Genomic DNA, 16,734 nt, shown 5'->3' on the forward strand with positions numbered 1-16,734 from the left:
TTTTCCCCCATTTGTTTTTCTATCCTTAGTCCTTCCTTCTCCTTTCTTCCCTCTACACACACACACACACACACACACACACATACACTGAAGTGTGCATTTTTTCCCCTGAACTATTTGAAGGCAAGATGGATGTTAGCTATCTTTACTCCTAATTCTTCAGTGTATATATCTTAAGGACAAGCCATGCTTCTAAATAATTACAGTACAATTATAAAAATCATAAAATTTAATAGTGATACAGCATTATCTAATCCGTAGTCTCTTTTTAAAATCGTCAATTGTCTCAATAACATCATTATGACATCCTCTACTCCTAGACCAGTGCAGGATAGCACATTACATTTAGTTGTCATATCTCCTTTAAATGGGAACAGTTTCTCAACTTCCTTTGTATGTTTTGACTTTAACATTTTTGAAGAGTTCAAACCAGTTATTTAGTAGTGTTCCTGTATCAGACTTGTGTGGTATTTCCTCAAGCAATTTTGGTTCTGCAGTTTGGGCAGAAGTACCACAGAAATGGTGATGTGTCGTGTGGTATCTTACCAGGAGGCATGTGGTGTTGATTTTCCCTTAATTGGTGATGTGAGTTTTGATCATTTGATTAAGGAGGGATGGAGGTTCATTGGTTTCTCCACAGTGAACTTATACTTTCCCCTTTTACATTTAGTAAGAATTTTATGGAAAGATACTTTGAGACTATGTAAATAGCTTGCTTTTCTTCAAATTGGCACCTACTAGTTTTAGCAACCATGATGGTTTTCTAACTTGTTATTTCTTCTGTATTAGTTGGCATTCTGCTTCAAGGAAGAGCTTTCTCTTCTCCCCCGTTTATTTATTCATTTATTTATTTGCATTAGTATGGGCTTTTTGGTTCTTATTCAGTAGTGATAATTCATTACTATCATTATTTATTTTGATACTTAGATTGTCACTGATTTGGCCAGTGAGAGCCCCTTCAGTCTGATGTCTGGGTCATTTTGTTAAGTTGTCATCATTCTTTGAGCACTTCCTTACTTTCTGGCACAGTAAGATGTTCCAGATTCATTTTATATTTTCTCTGCCCCAGCCCTGGAATGAACGTTCTCCAAGGAATCCTGGTTCCTTTTCATGGATAATGGTATTTAGAAACCAAAACTGTGTGTGTGTGTGTTTGTGTGTGTGTGTGTATTAAAGGAAACTACGTTATGGAATATTACATGTGCTAAATCATTGTGTACTGTATGTATGAGTGTGTGGTGCATGTGTGTGTTTAAGGTTACAAGTTTCAAACAGAAGAGCATTTATTTTACATGTAATAATCATAAGTTTTGACAAGAAAGAAATACATTTTTCATTTCACAGTAAATGGCATTACACAGTTTTGAGTACTAAATCATCTTGACATTTATGAAGGACCAAATGGAAAGTAGGGAACTAAGTGTGTTAAAATATAAAGCTATCTTTAACTGTTCTATTAAAAAGCAAAGATTTATTTTCCATCTGTGATCTGAATGTGCCTATTTGTGTTCTCTTCCATGGCAGTGGAATTTCTGTGGAGCCACACGACAGAGAGCATGTGTGTTGGATATATGTCAGCCCAGGATGGGAAAGCCAAGGTAAGTGGGAAAATTGGGGCATAACCTGAAAACCTTGCAGCGGTTGCATGAACCTCTAACCAGTAAGGTTGATAAAAATGTATTTTTTCAGCCTCTGTTGGGCAGTAGCTCTGTGATCTTTAAGAGACCTTGATTAAGAAGAGTTAATGATCCCAAAGAAAAACAGCAGATCTTTTTAGCTTTTGATGACAGAGCAGAGATTAGGAAACACTACCTCCCCTTTGTTTTTCATCTTGTTCTTCCTCATTCATTGTGAATAGCTAGAAAAGCAGAAACTGGGAATTGGGAAGAGAAAATGGGAAGAGAGTTGATGGGCTGATAGGGCTGGGTGGTTTTGCGGGAGCATTGGAATAGATCAAGGAAACAGGTAAAGCCAAGTGCCTAGACAGCATCCTGCATGTGTGAGGGTGGAATTAGCTGAGGTGCTTGCACATATGACTTCTCTAGTGCTCTGGTGTGTTCTGGCGCACCCTGGCATGGTGTCCTTGTGGGCAGAGTCAACAGTCTATGCCTTCTGTGGCATACGCCTGCGGCATGTGTCCCTCAGTGAGTCACAACAGTCACACAGACATATGCAGCTATTCATGTGTTTCTTGGTTTCCCTGTATCCACAATGGGTGAGTCTGGAAGTAAGAAATATAATTTATGGATTTTAGTTTATATTGGCCTCATGTTCTTCTTGTTCATAAAATTTTTAGAAACAGCTGTGGCATATGATGTTTACTTGGTATTAAAGTGCCTCAATTGCAAAGCTATGTAGTTGGGTAGCCTCTTCTAAAGGATATAATTTATTTTGCACATTTGGAAATAAAAGTAAGGAACCTTATGATATAAATGTCTGATATAGATTGAATCATTAACAAATCAAGGATACATGTGACAAATTAAGGATACATGTCAATGTATTGCTTATTTATTTGTCATTTAACTAATGGATCCAGTCTGGCCTCCATATTATCCAGCAAGCCAGTAACATCACAAGGCTTCTGTGAGTAGAGTGTATAAGAGCATTTCATCAGAAAAAGATTGGCTTTTATTTGTAACAGTATTCAGCTGAGTTCTCTTCCTCTTTGTGTTACCTTCATCTAGTACAATAATCATATTCCACTAGTAGATTTATTTCATAAGAGAAGGCACAGAGATTGCTTTGTTTCATAGTATATACAGAAGAAAATTATAGTTGCTTGTTTTAAAGGTGACTTTTGAGGGGCGCCTGGGCGGTCAGTCTGTTAAGTATCTGACCCTTGATTTCAGCTCAGGTCAGCAACTCATGTTCATAGTTCAAGCCTTGTGTCAGGCTCTGTGCTGAGCTTGGAGGACTGCTTAAGATTCTCTCTCTCCCTCCACTCCTCACCCTCCCCTGCACCCAGTTGTGCTTGTTTTCTCTCTCTCTCTCTTAAAAAAAAAAAAAAAAAGATGATTTTTTGACTTGAGAGTACTATTACCTAATAGAATTTTGTGTGATGACTGAAATGTTTTATATTTATATTGTGTTGTCCAGTAGGATAGTCACTAGTCACATGTGGCTATTGAGCACCTGAAATATGGCTAGTATGCCTAAGGAACAGAATTTTAAATTAGTTTAAACCTAATTTAAATTACTTAGTTTTAATTTAGATAGCCACATGTGATGAAATAGCTATCATATTGAACAGCATAGGTTTAAAGAAAGAGTAGAAAATGGTTATTCAAATAAGTATTTTCAGAACATTCTTTTCTTCCCAATAACAAAACCATTCCCAAATATAGAATAAGCTTGATAAGCCACAGTAATGGCTTACAAGGTTTTAAGTTTCTCTCACCTTTTACATATTGATTCTGAGCTAAAATTGCTTTTTAACAAAAGAACATGTATGAGCTAGACCTAAGTATTGAAGCCAGTCTTATGGGGATACCACCATGTTATTAAGTCCTTTGTGTGGAAATGTTCTACTTATCCCTGCTGGTTGTCTGTGGAAGACACCTTACTATTTAACATGAAATATGAGCAGTAAAGAGAATGGAGAGTCTCGCACCGAGCCCAAAGATATTTGGCCTATAGTTGCATTGCTTGACATCTGGTGGACGTGGTTTTCATATTGCTGGTAAATTCTCCAGCTGGTAGTCTTGATTGGGCCAACAGATACAGCTGCTCCTCTGGCCTCACTTGTAAGTTATGTTTTTGACCTTCCTTGCAGAGAGTTAATCCTGCTCCCTTTCTTCCTCCTTTGAGCCCTGTGGCTACAAATGCTTTCCAGAAAGAAAAAAGAAAGAAAAAACAAAACAAAACAAAACAAAAAACACTAATGCTTTGGCCGCTGAATTCTGTTGATGAAAAAAACCCATCTCTTCTGTCATAAAGGCTGGAATTTTATTGTATTGCAAGTAAGACAGTGTTATAAATGAGAAGCTGGGCTCAAAAGGGAAAAGGGCGATAGCAAAGTTTAAAGAAAGTAAGCTTTCAGCCTACTCCTCTGATTTCCTGATTTTTATGAAAAAATTGTTGAATTAATGGCATGCCCTTTCAGCATGATGACTGGTTTGTGAAACATGCTCTCACATGATGTTGAGATCTTTGGTAGCAAATGTGAAAGAAGGCATCTTTATAAACCCCACAACCAAACAACAACAAAATGCACACATTTTTTAAATTTAAAAACTATTTCTAAAAAGTCTTTTTTCCTTTCCTTTCCTTTTTTAAAAATATGGTCTTCTTGTTACCAAACACAGAAACTAAAGCCACCTAGCCAATAGAACATTTTACATAAGCCAGCTATGTTCAGTCCAAAGCCTTGAAGTTAAGCTCACCTCAGAATAGTACTGCTTTAAAAATGCTGGATAATAAATATTATTGTAACAAAAATCCATATGCAATTTGAATAAATAGAGGTAGGCTCTTTATAAATTTCTTTCTTCTCTTTTTTATAGAACATCCTTTCAATTATATCATTTAATTTCTAAACATTCTGTAGCATAAGTTAAAGAGGTTTTTTCTTTTATTAAACCAAAATTAGGGCATTGATACCAGTTGCATTTAAAAATCAGATTGCCTATGTCCTACCCAGATAGTAATGAACAATTTTTAATAAACACCCAATGTGCATGGACTACTGTAATAAAACAGGTGTTAAAACTGGCATGGAACTTACTCAAGTGTAATAAGTGAAACCTAGGTTTCTTTTACTATGTAGAGGTCACTTTTTATAACAATAGTGAAACTACTGTTATAAAAATTCATTCTTTTTTTTTAAGATTTTATTTATTTATTCATGAGAGACGAGAGAGAGAGAGAGAGAGAGAGAGAGGCAGAGACACAGCCAGAGGGAGAAGCAGGCTCCATGCAGGGAGCCTGATGTGGGACTCGATTCTGGGTCTCCAGGATCAGGCCTTGGGCTGAAAGGCAGTGCTAAACCTCCAAGCCACCCGGGCTGCCCATAAAAATTCATTCTTGAGGAAGAGCAGGCTATTTTATGGTCTTAATGTGTCTCCTCACAGATTTCTTATTAGTTGCAGAGAAAAATAATAAATATATAATGGGGAAACCAGGCAACAGCTTGACCTTGTGATCAAAATTAATGTGACCAGTGAGGAGCAGATGGACATCATGTGCCTCTGTATGTGATAACGTGAGAAAGACACAATATCACTTTTGTAGTATTCCATCTGGAAGTGTATAACCTAAATCTAATCACAAGGAAACATCAGACAAATCTAAAATGAGGAACATTCTATGAGGAAAGAAAAAAGGGACTATATTCTTCAAAAACTGTCAATGTCATAAAAGACAAAGGCTGAGGGAAATGCTCCAGATTAAATACTAGAGTATTGGCAACTAAATGCAATATTTGATCCTAGACTGGATCTTATATGGGAGGGGGGAAATGTTACAAATGCTAGGTCAATTTACAAAATTGGAATATAGATAGTAAAAAAGTATTGTATCATTGTTTAATTTGTTTATTATAACTGTACTGTGGTATAGAAACAAATATCCCCACTCTTAGAAAATACACACTGAAATATCTGGGGATACAGGACCATAATATTACAGTATCTTCTTGATGGTTCAGAAAAAAATATGTGGATGGATGGATGGTTAGATAGCAAATTGCAAAGTAATGGAACAAAATGTCATCGATAGGTGAACCTGAGTACAGTAAGTATGGCTGTTCCTTGAACTATTCTTTAATTTTGAAATTATTTTTGTATAGAAAAATTTAAAAATGTATCACGTTTGGATATTATGGTACATTCAATTTGTTTTGAAGTGAGTAAGTGTTGGAATGAGTTCAGTGCCAGGCGGTTGGAGCTTGGGTTCTTCCTCCATAATTCATACTTGGTGTGTTCACTCTGCCTCTTGGGATCTGAGAGGTCTCATCTGTAGAATGAGAATAAGAATACCTTACTATGCCTTCAGTCCTTCCTGGGATAAAGTATGATAACAACAAAGAAAATCTCTCTCTCTAAATACAGATGACTGGATTCTATGAAGTCCTTGGTATATTATGGATCTATCTCTCTAAATACAGATGACTGGATTCTATGAAGTCCTTGGTGTATTATGGATATATTGTATGTATTATAGATATTTGTATATATTATGACCTGTTACCCCTGGATGCTTGCCTCCAGTCTGCAAAGTCCTAAATTCTACATTCCAGATTACATAAGCAGTTATGCTGTGATTCAGTTTTCAGTAGAATTTTTACAATCTTAGTGTAGTATCTAGCATGTTTCATTTTTTTTTTTTTGAAGATAGTGTCTCAGGCTTAAAAAAAAAAAATCTCAGTAAACATCTATTTAGAAAGGATAGAACAGATGGGATTCCTGAGAGTTTTTTGTTAGGCTTAACTTACTTCTCTAATAAAATCGTAGGAGGAAGACACATATAAAATGAAAGGTAGACAAGAAGAAGTTATCAAAGAAATTGAGAAAGACATTCCCTCTCTAAATTAAGTTGAAGAGACTTTTACTCCTACTCCCAACAATGAGAATGAGCTGGATGAACTATAAAATCATAAATTTAAAATATCACCCAAAAAAGCTATGAATATGCTAGAAAAACCTTAACAAACTAAGTCCTAGAAAGAGACTTTTAGGGGAAAAAATAAATAAACTCTTGACTGATTTATTTCTGGCACAACAGTAGGAAGAGGAGTAAAACTGTCATAGAAAAATATAAAGAGAAGCCAGACAAACTTTTAATGAACTATTTGTAGCCTTATGTGAGCTGGTGTGACAGATTAAAATATTAAGAAGCCCCAGTCACAGGGTAAGTCTTGCACCCACCACCAGTTCTTCTCTATGAACCCTTCACTAAATGAGCACACCAAGGGCTTAGGAGCATGGCAAAGAGCTGAGAGTGATTAATCAAGGTGTGTAGGATTTGCACCAAGTACATGACAGTAGCCAAAGAAAGACTGGAGGTAAGGCAGGAGAACTGAGAGACCTCTCCCTGATGTATAGTGGCCCTTTATCAAGTGCAAGGCAATTACAAGATAAGGCTGGAATAAAGAAAAGAAATGAGAAGAAACCCTCCTCCTTATTCCTACAAGGTATACAGGACTTTCAAGGGCAAGGCAGCATACTATTGAATGCTAGTGCCTGGGCAACAGAGTGAAGAAATATGTCATGGCATGGGAAGCTGGGGGAGGTTTTCAGAGCCAAGAGAAACCTAAGCAACCCAGAAATCTGGTGACTGCACAATAAACAATGATAAATCTCCCATGATTAGATTACCGGCAGCAGGATTATAAGACACAGAGAAATCTTTGGAGTCTCATCAGGGCCCAAATCCCAGACCTTGCATAAGGGAAATTCCTGATCCAGACCTCAGAATAGTGAACTAAATCTAAAACTTCCACAAAGCCCAGAACCAGCTCATCTAGAGATTAGACTGACTCAGAGTCCTAACTTAGAGGAAGGGAGTTTGCCATTTTCTTAGGATAAGTATTATCTATTTTAAATATAATTTACTGTTCTTTTACGTGCAATGTCTGTCCTACAATAAAAATCATGAGTCCTCTGGGGCACCTGGGTGGTTCAGCCAACTCTTGATTTCAGCTCAGGTCATGATCTTACGATCCTCGAACTGTCCCTGCATTGGGCTCCCTACTTATTGGGGGTAGTCAGTATTCTCTCTCTCTCCCTCTGCCCTTCCCCCTATTCTCTCTCTCTTTAAAAGTAAATAAATAAATCATAAAAAATTTATGAATCCTCTGAAGAAAAAGAAACTCAGTCAGCAGAAGCTTATGACCTGGATATTGGAATTAGTGGAGAAAGACTATAAAATAATTATGATAAAAGAAATAATAAATAGAAATGGTATAACTGAAAAATACAATATCAGAAACAAAGAACTTATTTGATAAGCTTAACAGGAGATCTGGGTGGAAAATATGATTAGTAAACTTGAAAACCAGTTGGTATAAACTGCCCAAACTTAAGCACAAAGAGGAAAATGAATTTGAGAAACTTAAAAGAGTGACCTGTGGAACTTGACAAGTGGTCTAAAATATGTGCATTTGAAATTATATAGCTGTAAAGTAAGACAGTATGTTAATATTTGAGTGTAGTTTGAGATAAGGATGCTTCTTTAATTTCTAGAATAACAAATTTAAACATAACAAAAAAAACAGTACGAGACATGTAAGAAAGTATACTACAGAATACTCAACCAAAAAAATAGGTTGGAAAAGAGGAACAGAAAAATAAAGAACATTTTAGACAAATAGAAAACAAATACTGAAAGAGTTAAACTCAATTATATCCATAATTACATTAAATATGAATAAACTAAAATACTCAATTTAAAAGACAGAGATTTTCATATTGAATAAAAACTCAGAAGACCCAACTATATAGTGTTTATAAGAAATGCACATGAAATAGACTTAGACAAAATTGACAGTAAAAGTGTGGGAAAAAAATGTATGTGCCAACACCAAGCATAAGAAAGTTGGTGTGGCTATATTAATGTCAGACATAGGAAACATTATGAGATAAAGCAAGACATTTCATATTGATAATATGGCCAATTCATCAAGAAGACATAAAAATTCAAAAGGTGTATGTACCTTATAAAGGAAGCAAAAAATTGAGGGGAGGAACAGACAAATCTACAATATAGTTGGAAATTTTAACATCCCTCTCTCAGTAATAAGTAGAATAAGAATTAGTTAATATATGAACAACACTATGGTCCAGCTTGACCTAAGTGATATTTATAGTTACCACACTCAACAAGTTATTCTTTTCAAGTTCATAAGGAATACTCACCAAAAGAAATCCGAAATTATTTCAAATGGAATGATAATGGAAATAATATGTCAGAATTTATAGGACACAATGAGACATTAAAAATAAAAGTATAACTTTAAATGCTTAGAGTGGAAAGTTTAAATAAATGAGTTAAATTTTCATCTTAAGCTTTAAGGAGAATAAATATGAAATAATCAAGATAAAAGTAAAAAAAAAATAACAAAATTAAAAATAGAGAAAAATCAACAAAGCCAGAGATTGGTTCTTTGAAAAAAGTTAATAAAATTGTCATAACCTTAGAAAGAATGGTCAGAAAGAGAAAATAATACAAATTACAATATCAAGAATAAAAGGAGAATTTTAGTGTGGAATCATAGATCCTACAGATATTAAATGGATAATAAGGTGATACAATGAACAACTTTATTATAATATATTCAGTAGCTTTAGGTGAAATCCATTAATTCCTTGAAAAAAGCCCAATTTAGGAAATCTAACAGAAAATTGGGAAAAAGCATATGTATATTTAAGAAATTGTTATAATTAAAATCTTCTTACAAAGAAAACTTGACGCCCAGATGGTTTCACTGATATGTTATATTAGACATTTAAGGAAGAAATAATACAATCTTTCAACAATTCTCTTGGAAAAACAAGACAGGGGAAATGCTTTCCAATTCATTTTATGATGGGAGGGTAACCTCAGTATCAAAATTTGACAAATATGTTACAAGCAAGGAAAACTACAGACTAATATCTCTCATAAACATAGTACTTGCCATTTGTTGACTTTTTTTGAAAAAAAATCAAGTTGTAAACTTTTATTACAAATTAAAAATGAGGTTCTTAAAAATCTCAACTTGACCAAATATGAAACAATTTAAAAACCTTTAAAGGTGTATTGAGAAAAAAACAGGCTAAAAAAAAAAAAAAAAAAAAAACATGTTTGTTGTTACCACAAAGAGATGTCTTTAGGTAAAAATAATAAAAACCCCATGCTGCATAGATAATGTACATAGTTCTGTTTATCTGGTCAATGGACAAAAAGCAAGCCCTTAAGGTCTTCAGCTCCAATCTGTTGTTCATTTCTTGTTGCTGGAATTTCATCTTCATTTCATCTTCATCATGTTGGATGACTAAACTGGATGATGATAGAGATGGTAAGTAGGCATTTACCAGCCCCGGCCTGCTTATAAATTCTAGGGAGCAGATAAATTCTCAGCTGGTGGATCAGCTGCTTTTTTCTCTTTGCCATCTTGTGGTTTAGGGTTTTCTGTCAGTAACTTAAGTTGCAATGGTACCAACGTTGAGGTGGCTGCTGACCTTGGGTCTCTTCTTGATTTTCCTTATTTTCCTCATTGCCATCCTCTCTAGGCTGTCTTTGACAAGGAGGACCCTTGCGGGATCATGGTCTATAACAATAAGTTAATTATTAATTTAGGATTAAAAATCTAGGAATAATATGTGTGCACACACTCATACCATATATACATACCAAGTAAATTCTTTTTCCCAGGAATGTCCAGTTGAATTAACATTTAAAAACCAATTAATGACAACAGTTGATCCCAAAACCTGGATAGATCCATATGCAAAAGAATGAAGTCGAACCCTTATTTCACACCATTTGTAAACATTAACTCAGAATGGATCAGAGACCAAAATATAAGAGCTAAAACTGCATTTCTTACAAGAAATCAGGAGTAAATCTTAATGACTTTGGATTAAGCAATGTTTTTTTTCCCCCACACTGTGGCCCCAAAAGTAACAGAAAAAAAAATTAGATAAATAGAATGTCATCAAAATTAGTAACTTTTGTGCTTCAAAGGACACCATCAAGAAGTGAAGAGATAACCCACAGAATAGGGAAAAAATGTATTTAGCAAGGGATTTGTATTCAAAATATATGAACAACTCTTTCAATTCAACAGTAAAAAGACAAAAAAAAAAGGGCAAGGGATTTAAATAGACATTTTTGCAAAGAAGGATATATAAATAGCCAATTAGTACATGAAAAGATGCACAACATCAGTAGTCACTAGGGCAATGCAAATCAAAACTACAAGTAGGTGCCACTTCACATCCACCAAGATGGCTATAACCAAAAAGAAGAACAATAGCAAGTGTTGGTAGTATACCTAACCTTCATTTATTTCTGGTGGGAATGTAACATGGTATAGCCACTTTGGAAAACAGTTGGACACTTCCTTAAAAAGTTCAATCTATCAGAGTATCACTACTACTATGAAACTCTTCTGAATATTCAGACCAATATAATGAACATAAAATAGAAACAAGAGGTATAGGGGCGCCTGGGTGGCTCAGTTGATTGAGTACCAAACTTTTGATTTCGGCTTGGGTCATGATCTCAGAGTGCTGGGATCAAGCCGTGTGATGGGCTCCGCACTCAGTGGAGAGTCTGCTTGAGGATTCTCTCTCTCTCTCTCTCTTTCTCTCCCTTTACCCCTCCTTCTGCTCCTCCCCCAACTTGCACTCTCTCTCTAAAATAAGTAATCCTTCAGCAAAAGAAAGAAACAAGAGGTATAACTTCTGAAAAGAAAGGAACAGAAAAAAAAAAAAACACCAATATCTTTGTGATATGATGTAAACCTAGAAAATCCAAGGAGCTCAACTCTTAAATTCTCAGAATTACGAATTTAAGAAGAGCAGGTAGGAAATGGAGATACAAAATTCAGTATCTTCTGCTTGTAGAAGCAATAATAAAAAAAAAAAAAGTTAAACCTAGAGTTACTGTATAACCCAGCAATTCTACTCCTAGATATATAACCAAAAGAATTGCAACTATAACCACACAAAAAATTAGCAGCATTATTCATACTAGCTACAAAGTGGAAATAAATACCCATCAACTGATGAATGGATAAATAAAATGTGACAGAATGTAGGTTAGTGGTTGCCAGGGCTGGTGGGGGAGGAGAGTGTGAGAGTGAGTGCTAATGGGTACAGTTTCTTTTTGAGGTGATAAAAGTGTCCTGGAATTGGAGCTGTACAACTTTGCAAATGCAAGAAAAGTACTAAATTGAATACTTACTTAAATGGTGAGTTTTATAGTAAATGAACAAATCTGTTAAAATATCTCAACAAATCTGTTAAAAATATCAAACAATGTAATTTACTGTATTAACCAAAATAAATGAGAAAAACCATATGATCATCTAGATAGATATCATATGATCATTTTAACTTCCGTTCATGATAAAAGTCCTTGCAATACCAGAAATCTGATAAGAACCTGAATTTGATAAAAGGCATCTACCAAAAACCTACAGTTAAAAGTATACTAATTGGTAAAATGCTGGACTCTTTCTAACATTCAGAACAGGCAGAGAGAAGGTCCGCTCATTACTTCTATCCAGTATTTTACTGGAATTCCTAACCAGTACAATAAAGCAAGTAAAAGAAATAAAAGACAAATTTGGAAAAGAATTAAAAACTGTAATTATTCTCAGATGACATGGAATGATTCTACAAATGATGTGCAAGACCTGTCCTTTGAAAACTACAAAGCCTTGCTAAGAGAAATAAAAGAAAATCTAAGTAAATGGAGAAATATACATGTTCACAGATTGAGACTCAGTAACGTTAAGATATCCAATCTTTCCAGATTCATCCATAGGTTCAAAATAACCCCAATAAAAATACCTGTAGTTTTTAAAATAAGAAATTGACAAGCTGATTTCAAAATTTCTATGGAAATGCAAAGGACATAGAATTGTAAAAATCAACTTTAAAAAATACCAAAGTTAGAAATCTTAACTGATTTTGAGACTCCCCAAAAACTACTATAATAAAGGCAGTCTTTGGTGAAACCCAATAATATCAGAAGCTTTGGGATCAATAGGAATACCACTCTCTCTTCTGCAATTGCACAACATTCTAAAGAAATAAGTCACCAGATTTGCTGATGTTGCTGATGTAGCAGGGTTCATAAGACACTGCAGGATTTATAAAAACATTGCCTCAGAAATTCAGATGGAAACTTGTGTCTTAAGAAGAAATTGAATGAAAAAAAAAAAAGAAGAAGAAGAAGAAATTGAATGTATCCAACGTGGCAGTCTGGAATAATCACTAGTAATGTGGCTGCTGTTATTGTTACGAGATAAAAGAATTGTCTTCACAGTAAAGGACTTGCAAAATGACAAAAAATATAGTGTACATTCAACCACCTTAATAAAATAATCTGTAAAAAATGAAAGACAGAAAATGTAGATGGATACCAGTACCTTCTAATTTATTTTGGTCAGCTTCTTCAACAAGCTTACCTAATTGTTTATGTACTTTATATTTATTAAAGTATACATTTTAAAATATTAAGTCTAGGAGTTTACTCCTGATTATCAAGTATTGCCAGTGTTGAACTGTTAAAGCACACAATGTCTAATAACCTATCATAAGTTTTCCATAATTTCACTTTTTCTCACCGTGTTTAGAAATGGGAAGAGTTTTATCAGACAGAATTGCTGCTTTAGGGAAATAATCTTTCTGAAATTGGATGAGGATCAGTGAAATAATTACCCTATTATTTGTAATCCTTTAACATTTTTTTCATTCACACGTATAATTTGCTATGTAAATGTTTATTCTCTAAATGATAATAGTATAACCAAAGTAAAACAAGGGACTTTGGGTTATTGAGACTGGAGAGAGAATGAGAAAGACTATTTATAACCTATATTCAGGGAAAATGTCAGAAAGTACAAAATGAAAAAAAAAATTCAGAGATCAGGTGCTATGTCCTCAGAATAAATGTTTGATGAAGTTTATTGTTTTGAGAGGTATTAAAAGTCATGTTCTTTGGTTTATTTTATCATTATGGGATTATGTATGCAAATCCTGGTGACTATTAACTTTTTCTAACAATATCTGACAGCCTCATAATATCAACCTAGATATTTACCTAATTAAAGCAATTTATAAAACTTTATGAAGGTCTTCAGTGCCAAGAGTTTGTACCATTGTGAAAGTAAATCCTCACAAGCTAAATAAATTCTTTTCTATACCTTTAAACAGATAAACTAAAAACATTACATTGAATGAATACAGCCAGACACAAAAGACTACTTTGTGAATTATTCAATTTATATAAAGTATGCCAGATGAAAGACATCCGAAAATTGTTCCTTCAAGAAAAGAAGTACAAGGGAATTTGGGATGTAATAGAAATATAGCTTGTGTGAAAATTTTCTGGATAGGTTTGGTTTCAGTTTCATAGGTATAAAAATGGTCAAAAGTCATCAAACGATTTACTTAACATCTCTACATTTTATCAAATCTGAATCAAACCTCTATTTTTTTTTTAAAGCCCAAGGAAAGGTATTAGCAGGCCTGTCTTTAAGAGGCAGTTGGTATAATGATTAAGAGAATGGACTTTGTAGTTAGCCAGACTTTGGAGCCCCTGCTTTTTTATAACCTGGGGCAAGTTACAACTCTGATCCTTGGTTTCCTGATATTTGAAGTGAGAATACTAGTAATGCTCTCATAGCATCCTGAAAATTAGTTGGATAATATAACTGAAGTGTATTTAATAGAGCTACATAAATGATGGTTGATGGTGGTGGTGGTAGTGGTAAGAGGAGGTGGTGCTAGCAAAAGTTGTAGATACTATTTCAGAGCCTTCACATTGCATAGCTCCAAAGGCTTCTTTACATAATGATACTCCCAAAGGTGCCATTTACATTGTCTATGACAAGAGCAGTACCTCCTAGATTTTCATCCTGCATCTCTGGTGGAGATGGTAGTGGTTATTCCATTTAACAAAATGTAACTCCAACTCATAAATATAAACCAACTGACAAGTGAATTCAGTAATCCCAGAAAAACAAAAAAAACTGTTTAAAGTGACAAGAACACGCACACATATCCTTCAATCCTGAGGTTCAGGCTAACCTGACAGTAATGCCCTTTCCAAAAGCAGTTTGACTAGAGATCTGCCAGCTTGATAGCATCACAACTTCAGTTTTTTTTTTTAATTTACTCTAAGACTGGCTTGTAGCTTTTCTCTTAAGCTCATCTACCTGAATAATTCTTCTTTTAAAAGAGGGGAAAATGTTGCTACTAGCTACTGTTGAATTTCTCTTGTGTGAACCTTGAACATACAGGCTAAGACTGATTCTACTGAGCCCTAGACAGTGGAACCCTTAGGAGAATATTGCTCATGAATTCCTTAAAAGAGCTCCATGATAGTACCCAGTGGCATCCAGTCACTGGATTTATTGGGCCATATGTTAGATTTATGAAGATCACCTAGATACAAGTTGGCCTTAGTCTAAACCAAATTTTAACTGCCCCCATCTTGAAGGAGCCTGATAACTGAAGGAACCTGATCCCTGGCAGGAAGCCAACTGCCTCAGGGTGGTAAATTAAGTCCCACCAACAAGCTGTGTACTGAGAAAACATCTCAGACAGCTAAGTTTGCCAGATGCACTTATGGAACACAAGAAAAAGTGGATAATCAGTGATTTTATTTGTACCTTTCATGCTTGCCCAGAATTTCAAATATAGAAAATTGCATTTCTTTTCCATGCTGTTAAGACTGCCAGGAGGATCCTGTTAGGTCTATTTAGAAAGTCCTTTGGAAAACAGGAGAAGACTGTCTAAAACTAAATGTGTGAAAAACAAACTTTGAGACTGAAGTCTCCTCAGCCTCAAGTTTATTTTTAAAAGTAATCAGTGATTTTATTTTTGCCTAATAAGTCTTATGCCATCAATTTCTTCCAAAGGATTCATTGACATTGCTCCAAAGCAATAAAAAGAATAAACAGGAGAGAATTCACCATGTTGGCAAGAGCATAAATCTCCTCAGAGGTATTAACCATATTTATCTAAGTAAATCTCATTTTAATCATGGTGTAGGGTTAGATCTTTGCAAAGATAAATGTGTCTATTATGTGGACTTGTAAACACTGGATGTTGAGGTGAAATGAATAAGCTTTTGTTGTTCTTGTTGTTGTTGTTATAGCAATATGAAAACACTGCTTTGTCTACCTTTACATAGTTACATAGTCATCAGTCTACATAGTTCACATCAAGTGTGAGTTGAACATTAGTGTTATCTTTTTACCTTTCAGTACCTAACATTTTAGATAAATATGTACCTTCCCAAGGCAGACTGTTTGCCCACAGGACATGAAACCATGGCATGTAACTGAGACAACTGTCTTAAGAATGATTGCCCTCATTACCCACAGTGAGTAATGATTGCAGAATGCTGTTTTCTTTCTTTTGGTTATAAAGCAGAGGACAAATGATGAAAGGAATTTTTTCTTGTTTTTTGAAAATTTATAATGGTGATATAGTTGATGTATAATATTAAATTAGTTTTAGGTGTACCATATAGTAATTCAGCAATTTTGTATATTATGAAATGTGTATGATCAGTATATTACAGTATTATTGACTATGCTCTCTATGCTGTACTTTTCATCCCCATGACATTTTGTAACTGGCAGTCTGTACCTCTATATTCTCTTCACCCATTTTTGCACCCCCCCCACACCTTCCTTTATGGCAATCACCAGTTTATTCTCTATGAGTCTGTTTCTCTCTTTTTTGTCATTGTTACTTATTCATTTGTTTTGTTTTTTAGATTGCACATGTGAGTGAAATCATAGGATATTTGTCTGGCTTATTTCACTTAGCATGATACCCATAATACCCTGTAGATCCATTCAAGTTGTTGTGGATAGCAAAACTTCATTCTTTTTATGTGGCTAAGTAATATTCCTGTGTGTGTGTGTGTGTGTGTGTGTGTATCTTTATCCATTCATCTATCGATGAACACTTAGGTTGCTTCCATTTCTTGGCTATTATAAATCATACCATGATAAACAAAGGGTGTTTTTGTTTCCTTTACATAAATACATACAAGTGGAATTAC

At 34.6% G+C, this 16,734-nt stretch overlaps 1 protein-coding gene and 1 long non-coding RNA gene across 9 annotated transcripts in view; one reads left to right on the plus strand and one right to left on the minus strand.

The window, feature by feature from the left end:
• The window catches only part of TASP1 (taspase 1), a 315,899-nt gene that overhangs the window by 216,468 nt on the left and 82,697 nt on the right, over positions 1 to 16,734 (plus strand). For 6 of the 8 annotated variants that reach the window (XR_012018238.1, XR_012018239.1, XM_072800051.1 and 3 more), the window contains one exon: positions 1,525 to 1,598. Coding sequence is in view for 5 of the 8 variants with exons in the window: in XM_072800051.1 (XP_072656152.1) it covers positions 1,525 to 1,598 (74 nt within the window). In the remaining 3 variants the exon portion in view is untranslated. Of the gene's footprint in view, positions 1 to 1,524; positions 1,599 to 6,050; positions 6,150 to 15,577; positions 15,663 to 16,734 lie in introns of those variants that run through there. The other 2 variants (XR_012018237.1, XM_072800052.1) reach the window with 2 other exon arrangements.
• The window catches only part of LOC140618066 (uncharacterized), a 51,349-nt gene continuing 44,036 nt past the window's right edge, over positions 9,422 to 16,734 (minus strand). The window contains exon 3 of the long non-coding RNA XR_012018241.1: positions 9,422 to 10,249. This is a non-coding gene — a long non-coding RNA (uncharacterized lncRNA). The remainder of the gene's footprint in view (positions 10,250 to 16,734) is intronic.

The sequence above is a fragment of the Canis lupus genome, chromosome 26 (assembly GCF_048164855.1).
Source record: "Canis lupus baileyi chromosome 26, mCanLup2.hap1, whole genome shotgun sequence".
In the NCBI taxonomy this organism is placed as follows: Eukaryota; Metazoa; Chordata; class Mammalia; order Carnivora; family Canidae; genus Canis; species Canis lupus.